This window comes from Melopsittacus undulatus, chromosome 7 (genome assembly GCF_012275295.1).
Source record: "Melopsittacus undulatus isolate bMelUnd1 chromosome 7, bMelUnd1.mat.Z, whole genome shotgun sequence".
Taxonomy (NCBI): domain Eukaryota; kingdom Metazoa; phylum Chordata; class Aves; order Psittaciformes; family Psittaculidae; genus Melopsittacus; species Melopsittacus undulatus.
The window spans coordinates 16,413,926-16,439,330 of NC_047533.1; the positions used below are offsets into that span (position 1 = coordinate 16,413,926).

At 41.5% G+C, this 25,405-nt stretch overlaps 2 protein-coding genes across 2 annotated transcripts; one reads left to right on the forward strand and one right to left on the reverse strand.

Moving 5' to 3' along the window:
• Positions 1–10,046: 10,046 nt before the first annotated feature.
• QDPR (quinoid dihydropteridine reductase) lies at positions 10,047–20,341 on the reverse strand. Its single transcript, XM_005148471.4, has 7 exons — positions 20,154–20,341; positions 19,955–20,047; positions 18,494–18,590; positions 16,747–16,887; positions 14,149–14,257; positions 12,746–12,829; positions 10,047–10,888 (listed from the first exon to the last, which is right to left on the reverse strand). Exons 1-7 carry the CDS (start codon positions 20,238–20,240, stop codon positions 10,780–10,782), a joined length of 720 nt encoding a protein of 239 aa, XP_005148528.1. The 5' UTR covers positions 20,241–20,341; the 3' UTR covers positions 10,047–10,779.
• A 391-nt stretch (positions 20,342–20,732) lies between these two features.
• Positions 20,733–24,939, forward strand: CLRN2 (clarin 2). Its single transcript, XM_005148470.3, has 3 exons — positions 20,733–21,718; positions 23,374–23,553; positions 23,921–24,939. The coding sequence occupies exons 1-3, from the start codon at positions 21,466–21,468 to the stop codon at positions 24,184–24,186; spliced, it is 699 nt and encodes a 232-aa protein (XP_005148527.2). The 5' UTR covers positions 20,733–21,465; the 3' UTR covers positions 24,187–24,939.
• Positions 24,940–25,405: the final 466 nt, after the last annotated feature.

Below are 25,405 nucleotides of genomic sequence, written 5' to 3' on the forward strand. Positions count from 1 at the left end.
TTTCTTTGGTCCTATTCCTTTCTGACCAGTCTGAGCCATTAAGAGACATTTTAGGGAAGCAGATTATAGAGGCTTTTTTTTAACTGTTTCTGAGTAAATAGGTCAGGCTGAACCTTGGTGCATGATGTCTGTACTCTTGCTGTAGTGGGGTTAATTTAGAACTAATCTATATTCCAAACTGAAATATCTGGCTGGATCGGGTGACAGCAGAGGTCACTAAACCATACTCAGGGTTAGGATCTACAGAGACTTCAGAACTTTGTATAGGTAGAAATGTAAGCCTTTAAGACATTTCACTTCAGCATGCCTAAAGTTAGTGCTGCTGGCTAAAAAGAATCACAGATGTGACACTAACACTGCTAGAATCTGTTTTGCAACTTGTAAGATCAACTTTCTCTGTCTTACACTAGATCATTTGACAAGGAACATCTGATTAGCCAAAAATTTAGAATATTTAATTTTCCAACACAAATTTCTAAAGAATGGAAAAGAACTTGGCTTTCAAATAATGATTACAAACAGCTACACAGACAGGGCTTTTGACATGATAAGATCAATTGTGGTGAGTAGCAACAAATTGGATATTATGTAGTTTCATTTTCACTGCACTTGCCATGAAACATTTTATAACTTCAGGTTATTAAGCTAGTAGCAGTGAAGAACATTCTTCTCAGGGCACTAACAATTCAAAATGCCACTTTCATTACCAATGCAGGCACTGAAGCATTGATAGCTACATTCAGAGTCTTTCCCAATGTGATATTTCATACTGGTTATGACAAGTTATCTGAGTGTCTTCTGAGAAGTCAAAGAAGTGAAGGGAGGCTGAACTCCATTTCTTACAATCTTTAAAATAAAAGAGGGCTCAGGAAGTAGAGGTAACTGGACAGTGGAAAGAGACACAATGAGGAGGCTGCTATTATTAAAATAAGCCTGGATATAACAGAGAACATAATGGGTGGAAGAAGGCTGTGTTGGAAAATTGTAGAGGTGGGTTTGTCTTCCAGCTCCAGAATGATCCTAGATTTTATCTTCCATTTTCCATATTCCTCACGACTAGCCAATTAACTTTATAGGTCGCAATGTCCTAATCTTGGTCATTTTCTCTTTCTCATTGTCATGGTTTAAACCCAGATGGCAACCCAGAACCACGCAGCCACGCGCTCACTCTCTCCCCGCCCTCCTTCATCCCCCTGCTCTCGGAGGGATGGGGAGGAGAATCAAAAGAATGTAACTCCCACGGGTTGAGATAAGAACAGTCCAGTAACTAAGGTATAATACAAACCAATGCTGCTACCACCAACAGTAATAATGATAAGGGAAATAACAAGGGAAGAGAATACAACTGCTCACCACCTGCCAACTGATACCCAGCCCGACCCGCAGTGATCTAGCCCTTCCAGGTAACTGCCCCCAGTTTATATACTGAGCATGACATGCTGTGGTATGGAATACCTCTTTGGATAGTTTGGATCAGGTGTCCTGTCTCTGCTTCCTCCCGGCTTCCCATCCTCCCTGGCAGAGCATGAGATGCACAAAGTCCTTGGTCAAACTAAACATTTGAGCAGTAACTAAAAACATCAGTGTTATCAGTGCTGTTCCCAGGCAGAAAGTCAAAACCGCAGCACTGCACCAGCTACTAAGAAGGAGGAAAATGACTGCTACTGCTGAACCTAGGACACTCACCCACTCCTTTCACTAAGTCCTCTGCATACCCATAGTTTCACCATTGTAATTCCTTGGTGTAACAGAAGATGCTGACAGGAAAAAGAACCACAGTTTTAATTTCTGCAGTGATGTTACAGGTGTTTCACTTCCTGGTAGAAGCAGAAGAATGTACAATTCAAACTCATTTGTTTCCCCTGGGTTCAATGAGACTGCATTATATGTTTTATTCCAAAACACAACGTATGCCATGAACAACCACCTGATAGTCTTTTAATATTCATTTTCTGTGGTTAGAGAAGCTTTCCACTAAAATGGTGATCTGTTGTGCTCACATATGAAACAGACACCATAATTCTTTACACACACTTGGGAGGTCTGCATTACTACAGGCTGGGTTGGTTTCTGAAGTTAGCAACAAGAGGCAGCCTTGTTCATTCAGGAAATACAAATCAGGGGTTAAAATGTTATATTTTCTGATTGGAACAGGTATACTGTTTCCATCACCTGCCTGATAATTTCCACTGTATTGGAGAATAACCCAGAGAGGTGATTTTTTTCATGACTGCATAAAGAACTCATAGAGTTTTGGTTCCCTTAACCCAGACAGAATCAAGCAAGAGAAGAAAATAGAGAAGAAAATACCTTATTAATATTCATGCCTACTTTGGCTAATTCTTAATTCAAAATTCACCTCTTAAGGGCTTTTCCCACTCTTGGTCATAAATCCACAATTTGCATCTTTACACAGAACATTCATCTGTTTGTATGATGGCGACACCCTCACACTAAACCATGACAATTAGTGATAGCACAACCCTAGGCTTGTGCTGTTACTCACAGGAAAACAAGGGTATTACACAGCTTCACTTCTTGCCATACATTGGTATTCTGTGCTCATATTTTTACTTTCAGTGTGAAGAATAAGCCCCCTCTTCCTCATATCCATGCTTGCTCTTCTCATGTCACTCCTTCATTTTACCCCAGTCTTCAGTATCACCATCATCCTCCAGTATTGTACTCACTTGTTCTGCATAATAACAGTGGCTGTAACCATGCCTCCCATAAAGTGTTTCTGATTTAGAGCTCAAAAAATAAAGGGACAAAGAATAATAAGTTTAACAGTGAGTAAGTGGAACAAAACCACTTCAGATCAATCCCTCTTTTTTCCTGCTGAACTTCTAAATTACCCCGTAAATGCCACCCTCAGTGAAAAATCATTATAGGAAAAAAAACCCTAAAGATTAAGAATTTTCCTAATCATGACATGTTTAGCTGCATTCAGAGTCCCTGCATGAAATCTCCAGAATGCAGCTGTGCACAAACAATTGCCCTGTTTTCATCTGTTCCCTGATGACTACTGTAGTTCAGGTGAAATTAATGCATTAAATGATGGAATGTAATTCAAATTTGGTACAGCTTTTAGAAAGCCTTAAACCTGAAGGTGCTTGCACCTCTTATAGCAGATGTATGTAACAGCAGATGCACCTAGTACCTCTTTCTGAATAGAAAGTATTAACTTGAACCACTTCACAACTGTGAAACCAGAAGAAAATCAGGAGGTGCATCCCCTTATCTGAAATCCAGTGGCAAGTTACTAACTAAAAATGCAAGGGTTAAAGAGAAGATGTTAATTTGAAAATGCAGCTCTCACTGGAGGTGAATAATGGGCACTTTGAGAGTGACAATTCCAGTTGTGTTCCAGTTTTAAACAGTATTTCAAAAGGTATCAGGTCCTCACGAAAGAATTAACTATTACCTTGTCTAAAACTTCAGCTCTTACTCTCTGAAAGATGCTTTTATTTCCTCAATACTTGAATTTAGCTATTTATTGAATACTGGTGGCCGGCCACCACAGAAGCCCTGTGCCCAAGTATGCTGCAGTGCTATCGGGAGCCTGCAGCACCATGCCCAGCAAGCAGCCCATCATGAGAGCTAGTAAAGGTCCCTCTTCCCTTCAAACAGCATTTTAGCCCACCTATTGTTGTTAAAGGCAAACACCGCTTGGCCTTCCTAGAAAACACCAAGAAAAGCATGATTTTAGTGAATGTATGACTGCATGCCAGCTAACCAGTTCCTATCTCGTTAACAACATGTCTGCCCCTCCCTCATATCTTCACATAATCTGCACACTTCTTTCCCCAGCACAGACGTTTGTATGCTAAGCATGACTTCTCTTTCTCTCTACCTGAACAATGAAGACAAACCCCCTCCACAGCAGGAACATGGCGAGTGTCTGCAGTTGCATCAGACAAGTCCTTCTGCCCTTCCTGTGGCAAGTGGCAAAAGCTCAGCACAAACTCACCTTTTAAAATCCCTTTCACTCCCAAGCTGGTCCTTTCCTGACCCTTGCCTGAGATATTTTTCCCTACTTACAAGGGGTGACAGGAGCTGCAGGTTGTGAGGGCTGCCCTCTGAGGGAAGTGGCCAGCACCTGCCCTGTCCTGTGGGGACAAACCCTTTGTGCATCAAAACCACAGCAATTCAGGGAAGCACTGGGTGCCCTGGCTGAAAACTGTGTAAGAAAGAGGGTAAGTGCATTTATGAAGGGGGGTGCTGCCTGTGGGACACCTGTCAGGGACTGCGGTCACAAGGGCATCCCTGAGCAGACTGCGGATACTCCATGACAGGACAATGGCAGCCATGAGGGGACAGCAGCCTTGGTCCCCTCAGGGCTGCTACTGATCCATCATGGGGTGTCCACAGTCCCCTCAGGGACATCCCACATGATGGCAAGATCACCAAGGAACAGAGCAGTGTGAAAACCATAGGCAAAGTTGAGCAGAAAACCATTAGGCACACAGGACCTCGACCTCCTACACTGCCTGGCACCTCTCTCTGAGAGAATTTGGGCTGCAAGACTGTAATCCACAGGGAAAAGAAGGGAGGCTGAGGTTAGGGAGTGGGGAGGATACACAGTTTTACACGTCTGCGTAGCCTCATATTGCTAATAGTGTGGTTTCCCTATGTGCTAGCTATACAGATGGTGTAAAGGTTTTCAGGGTAACACTTTGGTTGAAGATAGGCCTAAATTTGCAAACAGGAAATTTTTGTGGGGGTTGGGTTTGTAAGAAGAAAAAACATTTGTTATTTAGAAAATTAATCAAACTAAAGCTATTTATCAGGTAATGTGAATAAAGCAGGTCATTAACACCTGCTGGATTATGGACTGCTTCATTTGTTGTATGCAATACTTGGAGGCACAAGGCACTTACTTCAGAAATACATAGCTCTGCCATGCTATCCAGGACACTATACACTGATCTTGGTAACTGGCAGTTGGCATTTTAAGGGTCTTGTCATTCTTCACATGGAGGATTGAGGAAAACTGAGCATATGAGAAGGGCCTTACTAATTTGGAAAAAAATACAATCTTGGGGGTCAAAGAGACTCTTCATCCAGGTGATGTTTGAGTATGGGCTTAAATAAAAAAGCAAACTCATGTGGATCCAATCTACTATGGGGCCCATTTATACTATTTCCTCTGCCCTGTCACACTAAGATGTAAGGGTACGATGGTAGGAAGAGTAATTGGTTTGTTCAAAATGAAAAACAGCATGTTATTTTTAAATTCCATCTGTGATAGCCATGAATAATTAACACCTGTTGTGCTGGATAGAATATACCACTGCCTACAGCCAGATACACAGGTAAGTGATGTCCAAATTACCTAGCTGAGGTAATCGCTGGCATAGTACTTCTTTTGCAAATCACCAAATATGGCTGGTAGCAAAGTGATAGGACTTTTGCTTGTGATCACAATTTTACATTCATTTCAATGAGAGAGATGACAAAACAGGTATTTTCAGTTTCTATTATTGCACTCTCGTGGTTTAAAACCAAACTGCACACAGCTCATTCACTCACTACCCCCCTTACTCCCCCAACTCCCGGAGAGTTAGGAAGGAGAATCCAAAGAATGTAGCCCCCACGGGTTGAGATAAGCACAGTTTAATAGCTAAGGCATAACACAAATCACTCCTGCTACTACTACTACAAATAATGATAGAGCCAATAACAAGTGAAGAGAATACAACACCTCACCAGCCACTGACCCATAACTCACCCCACCCTGCCCGACTGAGCACCGACTGATACCTCCTCCATCCCCCCAGAGCTCCAGCCCTTCCGGGTCTCTCCCAGTTACATCCTGGGTATGATGTGCTATGGTATGGAATACCTCATTGGCTAGCCTGTGTCAGGTGTCCTGTCTCTCCTTCCTCCCGGCCTCCCCTCCTTCCCCTGCAGAACATGAGCTCAGAAAAAGGCCTTGGACAAACCAAACATTTGAGCAGTAACTCAAAACATACTTGCTATCAGCAACCATTCTCAGCCTGAAAGTCAAAACACAGCACTGCACCAGCTACCAAGAAGGAGAAAAATTACTGCTACTGCTCAAACCAGGACACACTCACAGAGAGATAATTGTATTTCATTCCTATGTTCTGATTTTCATCAGTAGATCTCAAAGCACTTTTAAATGATCTCATATATTGGGATATGAGGCACAGATGCTGAGATGTATTGAAAGGCTTCCAGCAAACCAGTAGCCAAAGCAGGAACAGACACCAGGGACTCAAATCTTAAGGTTTTCTATACTTTTTTATTTGCAAGAATGTCCTAATATGTACTCAATAACAGTATTTAAGAGGAAGTTAAAAGGAAAATACTATGATTAGTGGTGCAGTTCATATCTACAGGAGGCACTGGATAACGAATATTAAGCTACAGAAATGACAGGAAGTTGGCTTGTTACTTGTTCCCTCCTAAATATCACTTTAATATTACTTACTCCTTCATTTCACAGGCAAATGAGTTAAGACTTTAACATTCAAAACCATACAGTAGTTAATTTTTATGTCTCCAAATTCCATCTCTTTGTTCATACCAGTCTGGTCTGAATAGAGGCTGGTTCTTTCGGTTGGATTAGGAAATTCTGTAATCTGTATGTGTAGTTCAGAAGTTAAATAATCAGTTTCCTTTCCTATTGTGTCCAAGCCCTTAAAGTTTGTCACAGACTATTCATTGACAATGAACTTGCTGACGACACAGCTACACCTTGCTGGGGTACTCCCTTCACAGCCTTGGCTTCTTTATTTGTTGTTTTGTGTGTGTGTGTGTGGTGGTGGTGGTGGTTGCCATGCTGGGTTTTGTTTTGTTTTCTTTGAAACAGATGGAACTGTTTCTAGATGTCTGTATACATATATATAGGTAAATATGCTTATATATGTATAATCGGCTGCATGTGCTTGGTATAGGGAAGGGCAGAAAGCCTGGATTGTGGGCAACAAAGCAAGAAAGGGCAATGAGCCTCTCGGTGGAAGCCGTGGCACAATAAATCCTCGTTGCCAAAAAGGACATAGTGATACTTTCCTGGCAGTAGAAAAATCTTTCCCATGTGTTGGCAGCCTCTGCCCTCTGCCGGCATTCCTGGAGATCAGCCGCAACTCTCCTGGAACCTGTCATCGTACCCTGAAGGCTCCTTGCAGACAGCGCAGAGACCAGCCATGTTTATAAAGCAAATCCTTTAGGATGTGCTGTCTCAGGAAGTGTAAGATTGACAGTGTCTGACAGGGATCTAAATCTCAAGTGACATTTGCTATTGACTTCTGCATTGTTTTTCAGATGTTTGCCTACTTTTCACCTTGTTCCAGCACTGCAAGGGTTAGTCTGAAGCATCTTCACATGCTATTACAGTCCCCAACTGTTTTCTTCAAATGAGCCAATACAAAGAAGAAGGAACAGTATAATAAATGTTATTTTTTGTGGTGGTGGTGGTTTTCATTCCACTATAAAAAAATCATGCTTATTTAGCATAATGAGTTATTCCAACAAAAGGTTTCAAAGAAGTTATGGGTTAATGTATAATGGCAACTGCTGAATGACTCAGCTACCTTTGTACTTGGAAGCCATTCCATCTGTTTTTCTTGGGTGCAGAGCATAAATTTAAACCTTCATTTTGTGGGAATTGTTATTACCTAATTGGCAGAAAACTAATTTTTCCATAAAATGCAACTTCAAAAAACCTAATTAAACCTATTGGTAAAACACATGAATTTCACTTCACAGTGAAATCTGAGAACATTTCAGACTCAGTCCTGCAATGTGTCAAAGGTTCTGCAAAGCAACAAGGTGGTACATCAGGCTTCACAGGATGGTGGCCTTGGGCCACCCAGCAGCTCAGGTTCATACCCTCTTACACCCTGAATGTCAAAATCAGCTTCTTGCCCAGTATTCATAGGTCTGTGGGCTTGTAATGGTACCAGTATCTACTGCACAAGTCTCTTTTATACTTACTTGAGCTTTATTAAAGCATACTTTTTTCTACATCTGTAGGAAAAAAATCATCCTTACAAAGTGGGCCTGTCCCAGCTGGCTTGTCTCGCCTCTTCTCATACCTGATGCCATGTATAACAGCCACCCCTGTTTGGGGTTAAGTATCCATGTGCTTATAGATGTGCCATTTGATTGCCTTATCTTCACAAAGGCACCTTGGCTCGGGTGTGGAATGTCCCTTCTCTAGGACAATGGGTAAACCTATGAAAGTCAAAACACCAACCACAGATGGTTTGGCTTGAGAACTGATTTGCATGACACAACTTGTTTATTTTTCCCCAAACCTCACTGATCTTTTTCTTTAGTTAAGAGCAGTATGCACCTTCAAAAGAAAGCTGTATAGAAAAGTGCCTCACTAAATTGGCTCTCTGCACGTGGATTTTCCAATATGGTACCAGTTGTACAGTCTTAAATAAAAACCTGATAAATTCAGTCACTCAACATGTGTAAAAATGAACAAATGTTGCATTCCTTACATTGAAGAATAAACTTATTGCTTCCACAGTATTACACTGATGTTGATGATGCCATATAAACAGCATATAAACTGTCCGTGCCCATGGCAAGGGGTTGGACTAGATGATCTTCAAATGTCCTTTTCCAACCAAATCATTCTGCGTATACCTTCACGACAGACCTGCAGTCTCCAGGTGTGTGTCTGTGTATAGTATGGACACCTCCCCTGTTTTCAAGGCCCTATCTCTGGTTGACAGAACCAGAGCTCTCAGGGAGAAAACCTAAAGCATCTAGGTCAGAACCACACATTTGCCTCAGGTTTTTCTATCAGGAACAAAAGGTGTTTCTAGTGAAAAAGAAGGAATCCATCTAGCTTCTGAAATGTATGGATCACATCTCATCTTTTCCTCACCCTCTCTCCTCTACCAAATTCTAAATCCAGTTTCCCCTTTTCCTCCTGTTATTAATAGCAACGTTAAGGCTTAGGTATGTCCACATAACCTATAAAAGATGCAAATCCCCTGTAGCCATTAGCAAATAAAATTCTCTGCTCATCTTAGTCCTATCTGCTGTGTTACTACCTACTGCCACAGCAAGCTCTGCAGAAGTACCCTTGAGCCATACAGCCTGCCAGGTCCTTGGCCCTGTGCTCATACCCAGCTGTATAAAACACATCTGGAATCCCAGCTGTGCTCCCTTCACTATTAAAAGAGTTTGATCTGCAGTTCAGGCAGCTTCTGAGACACATTTCAGTTCATGTTTGCAAGACAACATGACACAGTGACTTGAATGCAACTTGGAAATTCAGCTAGCTTGGAAAAGTGAAGCCTTTGAGTCAGGTAAGCTTGTAGGACAGTTCTTCCCTTTTCCAGGATAACCAAGTAACACCTTAGTGCTTCATTCCTTATCAGTGCCTTACAGCTTTTGTCTGTACTCTCAGCCTGCAGAAACCGCTGGTCAAATAGCACAGCTGCCAGTCTTCTGTTAGACTCCAAAGCAGCTTCATGAATTGACAGCTCTCAACTGGGTTCGACAGGACATAAAACTTACCCTTACCTTTGCAACCAGCAAAACAAAGTAAAGGGACAGCCATTCCACAAGAGGCAATCATGTAACCGTATGACCATGGTAAAACTGACAAGGACATATATCAGCTCTTCCTAGTGGAAAGAAGGGAAAGATTTCCTGCATCATGATGATAAATCCTTAAACCTGAAGTTAATATAAAAAAAAATAAAAGTGCATAGAGACTGTACATACAACTCTGCACATCCAGCTGTTTTCAAGATGTTCCAAAAAATCTGACAGTCCTGGTTTCATGAGAGTCTATGCTCAGACAATATTTTCACTGTGCAACCAAACTGTATTTCCACACAATGTAGCTGGATTAAAGGTAACATTTGCTCCTGCTGAAGGCCTGCCTCTGTGCATGGCTTGTAGCTCTTGTGCACTTCTACCACAGGAATGCGTTTTATGCAGCATGCTCAGAAGGAAGTGAAAAGTCCCCTGCCATAGCCAAACTGCAAGTCCAATTAAACTGGTTAAAATGTTACCCAGATATTTAGGTTACAGTGATGGATACAGTCCAGCACATAAAACAATATATATTTATTTAGCACAAAAAAAATCAATATTCAAATAGAAGTGTATATATGTTTTTCTAGTACTTTTTTACGGCACTTTGCTTCTTGGAAGAGTAAACCATCATAACTAACACAAAGACACACTAATCATTTGACAGAATGACTGACAGCAGCTTATGAGCTGTAAGGCAAATGAGAAACCTCCTTCTCAAGTGACTATTCTCTGCAGAGTTCCATTAACTTAAGTGAAACACTGACAAGAAAAATGTTACCAGACTAGGACATTATACCCGACTGCAATGTTTCCTGCTGTTGCAGCCAACACAATATGCAGGGGCAGGGATCTATCTCCTGACAAAGACACAGACTACTGGAAGTTTCACAGGAAGTTGCCAGAAACACTCACTGACTGAGAAAAAAACAATCCAACCATTATGTGTGTGATTACATGACATAATCAATCACAGTTCCCATTTCAGAGAAAACAGGTAAGTCAAAATACAATGCTCAGAATTAGGACACAAACAGACTTTCAAGCCTGCAACTTGCATTTAGAGACAAATACACGATACTTGTTGGTAAACAAATGCTGATAGCTCACACTGGCAGCACAGAAATATTACTTGAAATCTGGTTCCATTAATTACATAACTACTGGATATAGAAGACCCCCCAAATTAGTGGCACACAGACTTCCACAGCTTCTCTGCCGAAGTTCCACTGCCTTAAGAGGCTTACATCAAAGATGTGCTGCTGCAACTAGTTCAGTCTTCCCTCCTGTAGTCACCACCTGGATTAGGCTTCCTGAGTTTGGTCGATTCTTTCCTGTTATCCAGTCATAAAAGGTTCTGTTTCAAAATAAATGGATAAAACAGGGTTAGGAAGAGGAAAAAAAAAATAAAATCTGGTACACTGATGGAAGCATAAAGGTTTTACTTCTCCTCCTATTGCCCCCTCTGGTGATTTCCATGTACATTGTGAACTAGCAGTGCCATAACTGGATTCAGGCTGTCAGAACTGGCCACAGGCCCAGCAAAATCGATTAGGGCTTTACACAGCTCACACAGGATTTTCACAACATCTCAAAGGAAAAGGCCAGGAGCTTAAATGTCCAAGTAGCAAGCCACAGAGGCGAGTTATTTCCAAGTTCAAAACCAACTACTTAAAAGGGAAAGGAAACGCAACTTAAGTTGCCTTTATAGCATTTATGGCTATAACAGAGTTGCTAAACCTACTAGTCTCCCACAGGCCACTGTAACATTTAGATATTTAACTGGTCTCAAAAGAAGCACACAAAGCCTTAAGACGTCCAAAGTATTGCAAAGTAAGATGGACTTACTCAGGTAACACACCAGAACACTTCTTACCAAGATGTAACACAAACTTCTGCTCAAAATATAATACAGAAAGCACAGTGTATTTTTCAAGTCCATCAACCCTTCCAATGCTGCAGACACAGCAACAGCCATGCTGGAATGTCCTGCCATCTGACACAGTAGCACAACATTCAAGTGCCTGGTAGAGAAAGTTTTTCTGCCTCCTTCCCAAGATGCAGATGTTACCAACACTTAACATCACATGTTTTTCTTTTACAGCCAGCGAGATTTTCCATTTTAAAAGTTCAGGAATTAGAACTTAAGAAACAAACCAAAACAATCAACTCAGTTCTTCCATATGGAAAAAGACTTAACAATTAAAAAAAAAATTAAAAAATAGTAAAACCACCACATCTGGTTAAGCACAATAAACTAAAGATCTTTCTTTAAATGTTTTTAGGCCAACTCGATGGCGCCTTTTAAAGAGCCACATCAAACAGCTGCAGAGGGTGCACACAAAGCCACTTTCCACTCTTAACTTTAAAAAGTCACCAAAAAAAGGAAATCTAATGTCAGAACTAAACTACTCTCTGAACAATTAGCAATAGCTAAATGCAATTTCAGTGTCAGCTCTAAAAGACTTCAAAAAGTGTAAGAGTAAAGCCCTTTACAATGTACGAATGTAGATTTATGCTTGGTTTCCCTCGCCGTGTCCTTATTTTCTTCCTTTTGACGCTCACCCTCAGAAGGATCTCTGCTACTCCCAATCACAGCGCAGAACCCAGCACTTGTGCTGCACCCTCTCTAACCAAGAGGAGAGACACACAGTGAGCAGGGTAATCCCAGCCTGCTCTTACGCAAACTACAGTTGGAATCTCGGGATTTTGCAACAACATTCAGGACAAGTTTTTGTGGATGACGGGGAAAAAAGAAACAAACATATTGACTAAATTTTTCTAAACAAGACCAGGAATTTTGTCAGCTGAGAAGTGAACACACCACAGACTGGGCACAGTGTTTAACAGAAAAACAAGAATCCAAAAGTTTCCATGCCTATTTGTAGTCTACCTTTAAGCCAGACTATTGTCTCTTGTATCTGCTGTCTGTAATTTAATTTGTCTACAGGCTTTATGAGGTTCTGTGGCTTACAACTGCTTAAGGCAATCTTCCTTGTTGGAATAACTAGTGTAGAGATGCTGCAGCTGACATAGTTGGGCTGATTTTCTCCAGCTAAGAAGCCTATGCAATAAACCCAATGGGATTGAGAAACACACACAATGAGATGATGGAACTAAAAAGCCACCCAAAACCAAGAGAGAAAACACACAATAAAGATACAGCAGCAAAAGGGACAGTGAGGAATTGCTTAGTTACCAAACTGATACTCACTCAGCAATGAATTCTAAAGGTGTCCAGGAGCTGAAATCTGCGTCAGGCATTGATTTCCTGTTTGCTGGTGTATCTAAGGTAACTCTGTGATTAAAAAAGATAAGCCTTTTAATTATACACCATGTTTCTGATGAGTGCCACCTGCTTCTACTCAGCACTGTAGCATATGCTTGCCTTTTAGACCACGTGGTATGGATTTCCTCTGCATCCTGCACGTGCTGAGAACATATAGCCATCAGTTTCAACATATACCAAAGGCTCCAACCTACAAGCCCTCGCCTTCCTGGATTGCTGATGAAATCCAGCCCACTAGAGCAATCACTCAGTCCAGAGCTCCCTTCTAGTCTCTCTCCTGCAGACAGGAAGAGACAGCAACATGCTTGCTCAGGTGTACTACACAGCACAGGCACAGTACAGCCATGCTTTCACAGAGCCTCATGCTAGCTGCAAATGCCGAGGTTAAGTGCACAAGCATAGGAAGCTTTGACTTCGATGATATATATTTATGCTATATACAGTGATAAAGGAGTGAACTTTTCACAACTCCTTCCTTGAGATACTGTTGATAATCCAAGCTATCATTACTCTCTCAAAATTTCACTCAAAACCAGTTTTGCATGAGAAGTATCCAAATGCAGAACACCCAAGAGTCCAGTGACATTGGTATCTGTCTGTCCATATGGCTCTGTAGAAGGTGATGTTTGTGTATGAGGAAAAAGTGAGGAGAATTCAGATAATGTTCTAAATACCTATATAGAACTCTTAGTAGTTTTTGGTCCTGAATTAGATATGGACCTGGCAAGAAAAATACTCCTCCATTTTGGCAACAGAATTGCTGAGTTTAGACAGAGTGAAGACCTTCTAGGCAACTTTTCTAGCTTTCCTCATCAAAATGAAAGCTGTAACAGGAAAATACAAGCTAAACTTTTTCTTTTCACATATCCCCAAAATGATCTAATTTTGCTGATCAAGCTTAGTTATGCAGCACCTCATGAAGAAGCACCTTTAACCAAGTCAAAACTTGTCAAGTAATCCTTTTGCTTTACCATTTACCCTTTACTACTATCACATGGTTCAATCTACAACTGTGCTGAATAGTTCATTTCATTTTCAGAGTTCTGCCTATACTGGAAAAAAAGAATCAAAAAAACTCACGTTAATGCATGGCTATGGTTGAACTGGTTAAAGGCAAATCAAATTTCAGTCCTAACATCCACTACCATTTTGCAAAGGAAAGAAAAAAGAAAACCAAAACATCTTCTGTGTGACCTGCATGAAGCTGTGAATAGGTGTGAGAGGCTGTTTGTGCCCTGTGAACAGGACATCACAAGTACATCCATGTGATTCCAGGTTACAGCAGTAATCAAATAAAATGACGGAGAAGCAACTGTGCAATCACTTACGGTAAAATGGCAACAGCAGCAGACCCAGACGGCAGGCCACTATTGGGACCTGCTAAACTCTGACACAGCTGATGCACTGCTCCTTTGGCCATGCCATAGGCGATCATCCCTGACAATTAAAAACAGGCAAATTAAAGCACAATCAAAACAACTTTCATTGCCATTAGTAGTTTAATAAAAAAAAATAGCTTGTTTGATGAAGTTTAAGCCCACTTAGCACAGCCAGAACAGAATCAGATTTTTAAAACATATTAAAAGGGAAAAAAAATACATAAAAGGAAAAAAACCAAGAAGCTCATACTAGGCATCCTGGAAGCATCACAGAAATTAGCAGCTTACAGAGTTAAGTTAATGTATCCAAACAGATCCTGAAAGATGTGACCTACAGGGCTAACTAACCTCACAAACCTAATAAAGCAACTGTGAAAATGCTTGTAGACTTTACTAAAGGCAATCATCCATTCATTTTCATCTTATGTGGATTTTGACCCAAACAGATACAGCTCACTTCTCTCCAAAATTGTAATACACTTGGTCAGCATCCCAAATCTGACAAGCATTTTGAAAAAAGCTACAATGCCTCCCTACTCACCATAGGTAGGTGCGTAATCTGAGTGAACGAATTTCTTCCTGAACACTGCTGCTTTCTAGGCAGACAGTACTTAGCAGTGTAAAAGCATCAGGAACGAGAGCATAAGGCACACTGGTTGGGTAAAGATCTGGACAGTTAGAGTGCTACAGGTTTGAGATGTCTCACAGTATGTTCTGCCAAGCAGTCTAGACACAGATTAAGTATGTAAGAAAAATGCATTTCGTCTATATAACTGGATGCCTTTCTGCCCATTTATATAACTACACAACCCCTTTCCAGTGTTCCTGAGGAAGTATTTAGTATCAAATTTACAAAGGTAACTTTACATTGTAGAAGTTTCTCCACTATATCCAATTGGACATAAAGTAGCATGTCATTTTTATCAGGAGAATCATGGGCAGCAGAAGCAAGCTTGTATTATTCTCATGATAAAGATACTTGCAACTGTACGGTATTCCCCTCTTGTCCTGTCTAAACCAAACATTCTACGTCTTCTTTAACCTGTTCAGGCTTCTACATTCCTTAGCCACCACTGTCAGACTGCTTCTGTCACTGTGATTTTCAGTATTCTTCAGTTCACATTATGCAAGTCAACATTTTCACACAGCAAAAGAAAAACCATGCTAATAGCAAACAAGAAAAAGATTACTCCTTCCATAAGGGCTGTAGTGACAAGCCTAGTAAGTCCTATTTGCAAAAGTTGAGCAACATCTCTTTCCCAATTCTTTCTGATGTTAATGACTTGCATGTGTTTGCCGAAAGCACTGCTGTATTTTTCAGGAAAAAATACAGACTAACTGAAACCAGCTAGTTCAGAACATGAAAGCAAATCACTGTTTCCTGTGCTGTGGTCCCCACCTCCCCCAAAACCACCAAATAACAAACAGGAAAATGTGCTGGAGTTCAGAATTTTTCATTTGTATATGGTCAGCAGCAGTACACTGTAAATTATGCATCTGCTTATTCTCATAAAATAAGCCTTTTATCTTCTGACCATGCCAGAAGCAGCTCTAAGCATACAAAATCAACCACTAACTTGAAAATATAACATTTTCCCCAGTTTCAGACACAGCCTTCAGGGATGTTCATAAAGTTGATGTTTTAAAATGTTAGTATCTATGTCTCATGAAAATATAGTTAAAGTCACGCTAACAAAATATTGGGAAATACGAGTATTTGTCTCAAAACCTTTCCACTCCTTGTATGTGGGCTTGTGTCAGCGCTGCTTTGTTTTAATGTTAAATTGCTCCCAGATTTCTTCCTCTATGCAGACCAACCGGGTGAGGAGCGAGATGAAAAACCCAGTAAAATTTGTATTAAATAGCTAGCAGATGTCAAAGCTGAAGGTCAACAAGCTTATCTATGTCTAAAGCAAAGGCAGATGGGAATCAGAACATGAACAGGACAGAGTCAACAGAATTAGCTGAGTCATTGCCAACGGAAAATCAGGCAACTAAGGACTCTACCTTTCTGAACACAAACAGAACATTTTACTTTATTTGAGACACTAGAACAGGTTGCCCAGAAAGCTCTGGATGTCCTATCCCTGGCAGTGTTCAAGGCCAGGTTGGATGGAGCTTCGAGCAAACTAGTATAGTGGAAGGTGTCCCTGCCCATGGCAGGGGGATTGGAACTATATGAGATTTAAGGTCCCTTCCAACACCAACCATTCTGTGATTCTATGGTTATCCTTACAGCTTGCTGTGTGCTTCTATTCTTCTGAAAATTATTTTCCAAAATTTTTTATTGTATCCTGTATGAGCCAAGTACATTTCACCATGGTCAAGGACGTTACTTAAATACAGATTCTGTTTGCAGTCTAGTGTCAAGAGATTCTGTACTGTTACCTGTAAAAGTACACTTCAGTATTTTAGCAGCAATTTTCCACTTGTACTATATGTCAAGAAACTGGAGAGTGAAATTGCTGTTTCATAAACAAGAATGCTAACACTAACAGACAACTGTAACTGCTGATGTCCCAGCAGTTACCATGCATTGCATTTTACCTGGGGTTCCAGACAAAGCAGCTTGAGCTCCTGTCAAAGTCAAGAGGCCACCTTCTTTCAGATGTTTTGTGGCTAGGTGGCTGGAAATAGTCGATGTCCAAACACTCTGCTTCCACATCAGATCACAGTTTTTGTATAAAGCTGATTAGGAAGAGAATTAGTAAAATCAACTGAAAGTTAGAAGACTTCTAACTCTAATTTCCTTACTGTCGGAATACAACAGGAAACATGCTTTTTACTATTTTCTACTTCCACGTTGGCTAAAATACCAATTTATGTCTTTTGTATCTCCCTTCTCTTTAGGCTCCAAGTCCCAACTCTACAATATATATTCTAGGCAGTTACCTGCTTTCTCACCAACACAAATAAAAAGCAAACTCACACAGAACAGTTCCATTAGCTCCCCATTAATGGTTCAGATTTCCAAGTTCTTGAAACTCTTATAAGGTTGCTTCAATCTGTGTCAAGGATCTTGAAACTCTCACATTAGCCTCACCTCACCTTATAGCAGCAAGATCTGACTCTTTTCATAACTTCCTCACTGGCTGCAAAAGAACCATGCTCCATCAGTATGCAGACACAAGACTCCAAGAGACAAAGGAGTCCAACAAGAAAGTATTTCTCATTGTCAGATTACTTCATAAACCAAGAAACAACCTGTCTACCTGACATTAGGACACTGGCATGGAATACCGAAGACACACGCATCTGCACTGTACCAAATGAGTGTTCCAGTGCACCTATGTACTGGAGTAAGTGTGCTGCAACCCCCGGTAAGGCAGCCTACAAGTGAGGTATAACAGTAACTTCAAATGAAAGCAAAATATGAACTCTCAGCAATGTTTTTCTTTACTATCAGTATCTACATGGGAAAAAAGAAAAACAATAATGCCAAAGATTCTGGTATTTCAGAATGACCATTTCCGTAACACAATATGGAACAAGTCTAAATAACTGTGGTATAAGCCAACCACCTATCCCAAGATAACCAACTACTCTATCACACCATCACTATAAATCATGGTTAAGATAAAGTAGCTTATTTAAGCTAACAATCTAACATAATTCAGCTGTAGCATAAGCACATATGCCTTTCCATCTTGCCACACTTCAAAGAGAAATCTTTGCCTTTAATGTCCAAACTGGAATGAGGGAAGAACAGAATACATTTTATCAGATTTCCTCCAGACAGAAAACAAGACTATTTTTTAGCTTGTATTTCTACACTAGGAGGTAAAGTATAAAATTTCATTCTGAATATTCCATGTCTATAGGCTTTTTTCTGTAGCATGATCTCAGGCCATTAGGCAGCCCCTTCCAACACTGTATTGCACATTAACAGCCCAGAGAACTACAGGAGGCAACTGCGCTTATATGCGTATAGCAATGAACTGAGAAACAACAGTGATGTTTCTGCCAAGCCATTTTTTATGTAACTTGCCTGATACAGGTAAACTCAGCAGAAGTTAGCTCATAGCAAATAACATTGAACTCCTTCATAAAGTGCATTGAGATTTTTCAGTGCAAACTGGCACGTCAGGAAGTATTATTGAGAATACCAAGTGCCATGCAAATTTTGCCACAGAAGTTCAGCATTATGACTGAGCCATTCTGTACTTCTATGCTCATGTCCTCTTCCGGACTCGGGAACAAAGACCATCTGAAATATCCCTATTATCATGATTTTGAAGGATTCCTCTCAGATTTCATTCATGTGTTTACTGACACACATGTACCAAAGGCTTACACTTAGCTTTGGCGCTGCCTCCAGCCCATCCTCCTGCTACACACAAGATTGCATCCACCTTTTCTTCACCAAGCAGTTTTCCAACCTCTGTCGTCACCTACAGTACACAGAACAAAGACACATTGGAAATGCTGGATGACTAAGGCACAGAAGTATATATCAAGACTGACCCACTTTTTAGCCAAGTAACACAACACACAGCAATTGAAATAACTGCATAAAATTAACATTTATGATCTATATGAATTCAAAGTAATTGTGTTGAAAGACAACTACAGACGAAAGTCAGCCCAAAGAAGGTCAGATTGCACAGTACATGATGATACTGGAAATAACTGATTTTAGCTGGACTGAAAGATCTGACCCTGACCTGTATCATTAACAGTTTTTATTTGTGACTTACTTTTTGACAGGTTCTTCTCTGGGTATGGTGCTGCCTAACATGGAAAATGAAACTCCAGGTCTGACCAGTACTACAGGTGTCACTTTTGATGACAGAAGCAATAAAAAGGCTAATCTTCAGTTGTTCATTTCTTCCACTATCTAGACTACAACCATCAATTCAAGTCTGGCCCCTAAATTTGTATTTGTAGACTTTTAAATATGCAGTATACTTTTTCACTTTCAAACAGAAGACTTTACAGTGGGCAATAAATGTGTTGTCTACCAATCTTCTCTGCCAAAGTGAAAAGCACACAACCTATCTCTCAACAAAGACAAGTATCTGCTGGTTTTCACAACAGTTGAGCATTGAAAAATACATTACAAACTCTTCATTACTCTTCAGGAGCCTTAAGAAATAGTAGATAGAAAGAAAACACTGGCTAACAATTCAATTTATCAAGAAGAAAAATAGAGTCAAAAGTTACAAATTAAAAACTAAATCCCATCTCTTGAGAATGAAGCAGAACAGTTTTTAGGCTAGCTTGGATTCTCCTATATTCACCTTTGCGGAAACCAGAGTATTCTCTACCTATCCCATCGGGGTTTTGAGTTTGCATGCTTTGAGTATATCTCTTACCTACAAACTATGTATTTAAGATTTAGGACATGCGAGAGAAGTGTTGTTGCATTTTAAGGTGTCCAAATTCATCTTTATTATACCCACCTGATTCAGCCTGTGACTTTTCAAGTCACCAAGAAAAAAGTAATGCAAAACTGCATTACGTGCTGAGCCTCCAAAATCCCACATCAAGCTCTTTCTGCATATTCATGCACACAATTAAATTACAAATAATGAAGAAGGAAGCAGTGACAAGGAGATGTGACGATCTTCGGGTTGAGGGTGCCGCCACCGGTATGCTCCTTAGCCCACAGCGGCTGCTTCTTGCCCGAATCCGGACCCATCCCTACAGCCGCCTCCCTCCCTGCTGCAGCACTGGCAAGAGCGCACGGATGAGAGCACGAAGGAGCGGCTGGGGGACCCCCTCCACCGCCTCAGGCCGCCCCGCGCTTACCCACCTGCTCAGCATGCTCGGGGAAGGAGTCGCTCACCCTCACCACCACGCTGGCGCTGGCGTCCTCGTTCTCCGCCAGGTCGATGCTGGCCACCCACTGCAGTGAGAGCAGCGCGTTAGAGCCCGGCCGCCGAACCGCCTCACGCTGCCCCTCCGTAGGGAGAGCTTCCCACCTCACCATCTCCCGTCCTGCCGGCGCTTACCCAGTCCCTGGACTTGAGGTACCGCACGCACTGGGACCCCAGCGCGCCTCTGCCGCCGTACACCAGCACCCTGCCCGCCACAGCCATGCTCGCTGCTACCCCAGCCCGCCCCACTCCAGCTCCAACACTACTCGGCTGCACAGCACTCCCCCTGGGTAGCCGGCCGGTCCCGCCTGCGCATGCGGGCTGCCTCCGCGGGGGGCGGGTGCAAGACGGCAATGCCCAACTCTGGTAGCAGTGGCGGGGCCTGTCGGGGAGGAGTGTCTTTCTTCTGCTGCGGTTCCGGGGCAGTGCCGGAGCCGGGGGCAGGAAAACTCGCGTTGCCTTGGCCGAGCCCCAGCCTGCTCTGGCACTCGGGGCTCGCGTGGGGCAGTGGAGAGAGTTTTACTTTAGGAAATCCCGGTGTTGAGGGGTAGGCATCTACCCGTAGGCATCCACTCTCACTGGTCCCCAGCCAAGGCGGCTGTCCCTCCTGGCCTGAGTTCCAGCGACAGGCTGTGTTACCGCCAGGATTAATTGATAATTAATTAATTAATTAGCGGTTACAGAGGTCCCTGTAGGGCTGGAGTAGCTGTAATCGTAGAAGTGCAGGCAATTACAGGCGGGTTTGTTCAGCACCCGTGGGTCCCGCCTGTAGCTTGGATTACCCCGTTTATCTCAGTCCCTCGGGCGGCAGGAACCGCATGTGTTCGGGGGGTCTGTATGTGCAGCACGACGCGAAGCACAGATGATGTGTCTCCCTCCGCCGGCAGGCCGAGAGAGGGGAGGGTTCCGCGCCGAGCCGAGCCGCACCGCCGCGGCGGCACTGACATGTACAGCCGGGCGGGAGCGAGCAAGGGGCTGCCTGCAGCTGAGGAGAGCGGGGAACCCGGCTACCAAATCGCCTGGTTTAATCCTTGGCCCCCTGCACACAGCTATTTACCCACGTTTAACAATCTAAAAAACCGGATTCTGCTCCTCATTTTCTTCCCATGAGGTTACAGTAAAGAACTTGATGTCATCTGAGCAGGACAATTAAACCGCTGATGAAACTTTAGCCAGGCAATAGATATAGGATTACTTTCCGCAGAAGCAAGCATCACCACTCTACAGTATGATGAAGCTGTTCCTTGCAACCATTTCAGGATGTTATCGCAGTGAAATATGTTGTTCATTTGATTTTTAACTGTACTGGTTAATTTCTGGAGCTTAAGCTACAATGAGATGTATTCTGAAGCACCTGCTCTTCATTTGTGAATTTTGGAGCATGATAAAGAACGGAGACGTGCCTGCTGCAGAGAGGCCTTGGTGATGATTCCTTGAAAACACTAGGATGCCTGGCTGCTTTAAAAAGACTTTATTTGCCTTGGCTTCTCTAGTAAGTTTTGTGTCTTTTATCCTGATTGTTGTTGCAATGGGGACCCCAAAGTGGATGACTGGGAAGATCCTTTGCAAAACAGCAGCTGATTTGGTCAATGCCACAGATCCAGAGCTGGTCAAGTTCATTGGAGAAATTTACTATGGACTCTTCCAGGGCGGCAAAATTCGGCAGTGTGGGTTGGGTGGGCGGCGCTCCCAGTTCACAAGTAAGTACAGGTTTAGCTTAATCTTTGGTTTGATGTTAAGTTCAACTTTAAAAACATTTTTTGTTTAAAGACCTCATAGAATGCAAATTACTATTATTAAATTTGTATTTGTGGCTGACTTGAGGTTTTTATGGTTTGGGATCTGAGTGCAAATGTAAAATACCTATCATTTTGGGCTTTTTTCTACCAGTTGTGTTCTGTTATATCCTGAAATCAAGACATGGAGGTGGGGAAGGGAAATCCCTAAAGCTAGATTGAGGGTTTCCTGTTGGTCTTGGGAGTGAAAGTCATTTGGACATGACCCTGTAAATCATACCTTCCCCTTGAATAACTCTTTCCTATGCCAAGTGTTGCTCTGCTATCTCTCTATGCCTCTGTCCTCTGTTGAACTCCTTCCCCTTTTTATTCATTTAAGAAGTAGAGATTTATTTAACTGGCCAGATTTCAGCATTTCTCTAGCTCTCCTAGTGCAGCTGCCTGCCACAGCAGACACTCCTAACGTTATTAATGTGTTGAGGACATTTTTACCTTTTTTCCTCATAACCTTGGAGATAAAAAATGCTGAACTCTTGAATACATTTGTAAGAATTTCTACATTTTTTTAACTCAAAAGATTTCCTTGAGGTCTCAAAAGCACTCAGTGATCTGTACTTTGAGTGATTACCAGTTTTTGCACATCATGTGCTGTAGTGAAAATGTTATTTTGCATTAACGATTTTCAGTGTGCGGATCCACTGTGACTTAAACTGATACAAGTTGAAGCTGCTGCAGCCTCATCCTCTCTGTAGCCCACAGGAATGCTGTCCTCCCCAGTCCTTTGCAATGGCTCTGGAAGTTGTTGCAGTGAAGTTGGTCAGGAAGTTAAGCTGGCCAAAATATGAATTTACCAAAAAAGCCATCAGTTTCCCATATGATCATGGCTGACTACACAAATGCACAGCACCTGTCTAAAAACTCAAAGGCAGGCAAGACTGTGGGACTTGAGAGGAATGAAGAGAATCAGAGCAACCTTAACTTGCAACAGCATGACCAGTTGTTAAGCTGAGATGAATGTGAACTAGTCACTTTTACAATAACCAAGTGTTGCTCAAGCTCTGACTGCAGCTGCAACTTCATGACATGGGGAGAGCAGTCACACTCAATTACTCTGTCTAGTGACTTTGAATGGCAGGCAGACCAGCCATCAGGTCAAACCTCTTCCAGCTCTGCTATGCTCCTCTTTGAGGCATTCAGAAATACCATATCACCTTATCCTGTCAGAGAGAATGAGGAAAAAGTAACCAGTCTCCTTTAATCTCTGTACAGCTTTCTGGACTCTTTAATAAACTTTCTAATTCATTAATTACTAATTAATTCTATAGCAGAGATAAAGACATTAACACAAGTAGATAAATTAAGCAGGACTTAAGCCTGAGTCCTTATTCACAGCACCTTTGTAAAGGATATTCCTGTAGTTGAATATCCCTAGTTTGTGCAATGTAGTGACAAATAAAGCATCATGAACTAAGGTGTGTGTAATTACCTGAATTGATCACCTCTGTAAAAGATAGTCTTGTTTCAATATAATTTAAGTCTGCAGCACCAGCACAGTGTGATGTTTACTGTTGTCAAGAAAAAACACACACTGACTAGATGACATTTTCTTTCCTTGACAGTTTTCCCACACATGGTGAAAAAGCTGAATACAGGCCTGCACGTGATTATTATAATGTTCCTCTGTGTGGCCATTTCCTTTTCTCTGGTCAGTTTTGGATTCTGCATTCTTAACGCAATAAAAGTTCCTTACCGAGCTATTAAAGGTCCAGCAGGAGTTTGCCTTTGGAACTTCATTGCAGGTAACAGCATTTACCAGTAGCTTTTATCAGTCACATTTATACACAATGTTAAATGTCCCTTCTCTTGCCTTACTGAATATTTCCTTGACTTAAATACTTGTGAATAAAATTAAGGTGGCAGTGAATTTGCATCTATCAGCTTTTTACCGGAGCTGTGAATGAAAGTCTTTAGGCTCTGTCTGTACCATTGAAGGAAGGATTTTATTACCAACACTGGTACAAGGTTTGGCCATACAATAAAAACTAAGCATTTTGAAGGTGTTTAAGCCATGCCTAAACCCATCCCTAATCTGTATCACACCCACTGTTGTATTCAATAAGTTTTCTGAAGCCCAACCATAATCCGCCTTGTTTCATTTCATTGCAGGTGGATTTCTAGTACTTGCAGTCACCAGCTTTATGGCTGCTGTGAAACTTCATCACCTCACAGAAAGAATCGCCAGTTTTCGGGAAAATGTCTTTCAATTTGTCGTCTTAGAAGAAAGGTTTGAAGACTCTTTTTGGCTTTGTGTGGCAAGTGCCACAGCACATGGTGTGAATTTGTTGCTAATAGCCATTAGTGGGATTCAGTTCCCTAAAATTAAGACTAAAACAGAAGAAGCAAATGTTACACCAGAAGATATCATGTACTAATAAATCTACACAAAACTACTTTGGTCAAGTGAACTGTCACAACACAAAACAGCTTCTTGGCTCTTCAGCTTTTGATCTGGATGATTTTTATATAAACATGCGTAAATATGATATTGTGTTGTACCAGCAATTAACATGTGTGGGAAGGTGGGAATAACAAATGCAGTTATCATTATTCTCCAAACTGACCGAGACATGTAGTAAATACACACTGCTTACAGGTTTCTGAAAATTTGCATTTTGAGACATTTTAGAAAACTCAAGTGAAATACAATTCAATTGAAACCAAGTGTCTTCTTTGTTTAGAAAGAAAATATGTGTATCACAAATCTTTGATACTCAGTTTATTTCAAAACAGGAAGAATGGACATCTACCAGTTAATTTCACAGAACTACCTGAAAAACATTGTGAGGGCTGTGTGAGGTGAGTTTGGTGATGTTAAAGCACATTGAAAAAGAACACTTCATCGTCTCTAAACCTAAAATGAAGGAGAAGCCCAGGCTAAGTATGTGTGAAATGTTTCAACTTAAATTATCAAACCCCACAAAGTAAAGACGTGAGAAAAGTAAGGTTCATGGGATGCTCGTGGACTATGAAACAGAAATAGAATGTATTAGCAGCAAGATGAAAGTTTCATTGCAGCTTCTGGGAGTAAACAGAATCAAAGTAACTGCTTTTAGATAACCAGGAAAATTATAATCTGACAGATCAATTGTCTTTGGAACCCTTTCAGTTCTTATGTCTATGTGAAATCAAGTAAAAGTGATGTATGGTGAAACAATATTAAAATTAATTAAAATGGCTAAATGGGGAGAAGAGTTACTTATAGAGTACCATAATTTTGACAGGCATTCAACCAGTCTTGACTCACAAGTAATGAGTATTTCAGAGAAAATAATATGCCATTAAGCATGTCAATTTTAGAATAAGGCAGAAGAAGTGATTCCTAATTTATACCACTCCCCTAACTTCACTGTTTTTCTGACTCTGCTGGTGCTTTCAGTCAGTCTTTACCCTGCGCTATGACACCGGGAAGATGGTGTGATACCAGATGGGCAGCAAACCAACCCAGTCTGTGAAGGTGCGTTAGTTGGTACCAGCACAGTACACGTACATTTTAATCTTCAGTACGCATACCGGGACAGTTAGTGTCTGTGACAAGCGCACATGAGACGATGTACACACACTCCCCTGGAGCACACCGCAAGAGGGCAAACA

Coding starts and splice junctions, on each gene's coding strand:
- CLRN2 (XM_005148470.3), top strand. CDS start 21,466: ATGCCTGGCTGCTTTAAAAAGACTTTATTTGCCTTGGCTTCTCTAGTA. Junction 21,719..23,373: donor GCGGCGCTCCCAGTTCACAA/GTAAGTACAGGT, acceptor TTTCCTTGACAG/TTTTCCCACACATGGTGAAA. Junction 23,554..23,920: donor CCTTTGGAACTTCATTGCAG/GTAACAGCATTT, acceptor ATTTCATTGCAG/GTGGATTTCTAGTACTTGCA.
- QDPR (XM_005148471.4), bottom strand. CDS start 20,240: ATGGCTGTGGCGGGCAGGGTGCTGGTGTACGGCGGCAGAGGCGCGCTG. Junction 16,888..18,493: donor AGGCAGCGCCAAAGCTAAGT/GTAAGCCTTTGG, acceptor CTTCCTAATCAG/CTTTATACAAAAACTGTGAT. Junction 12,830..14,148: donor GCTGCTGTTGCCATTTTACC/GTAAGTGATTGC, acceptor TTTTAATCACAG/AGTTACCTTAGATACACCAG.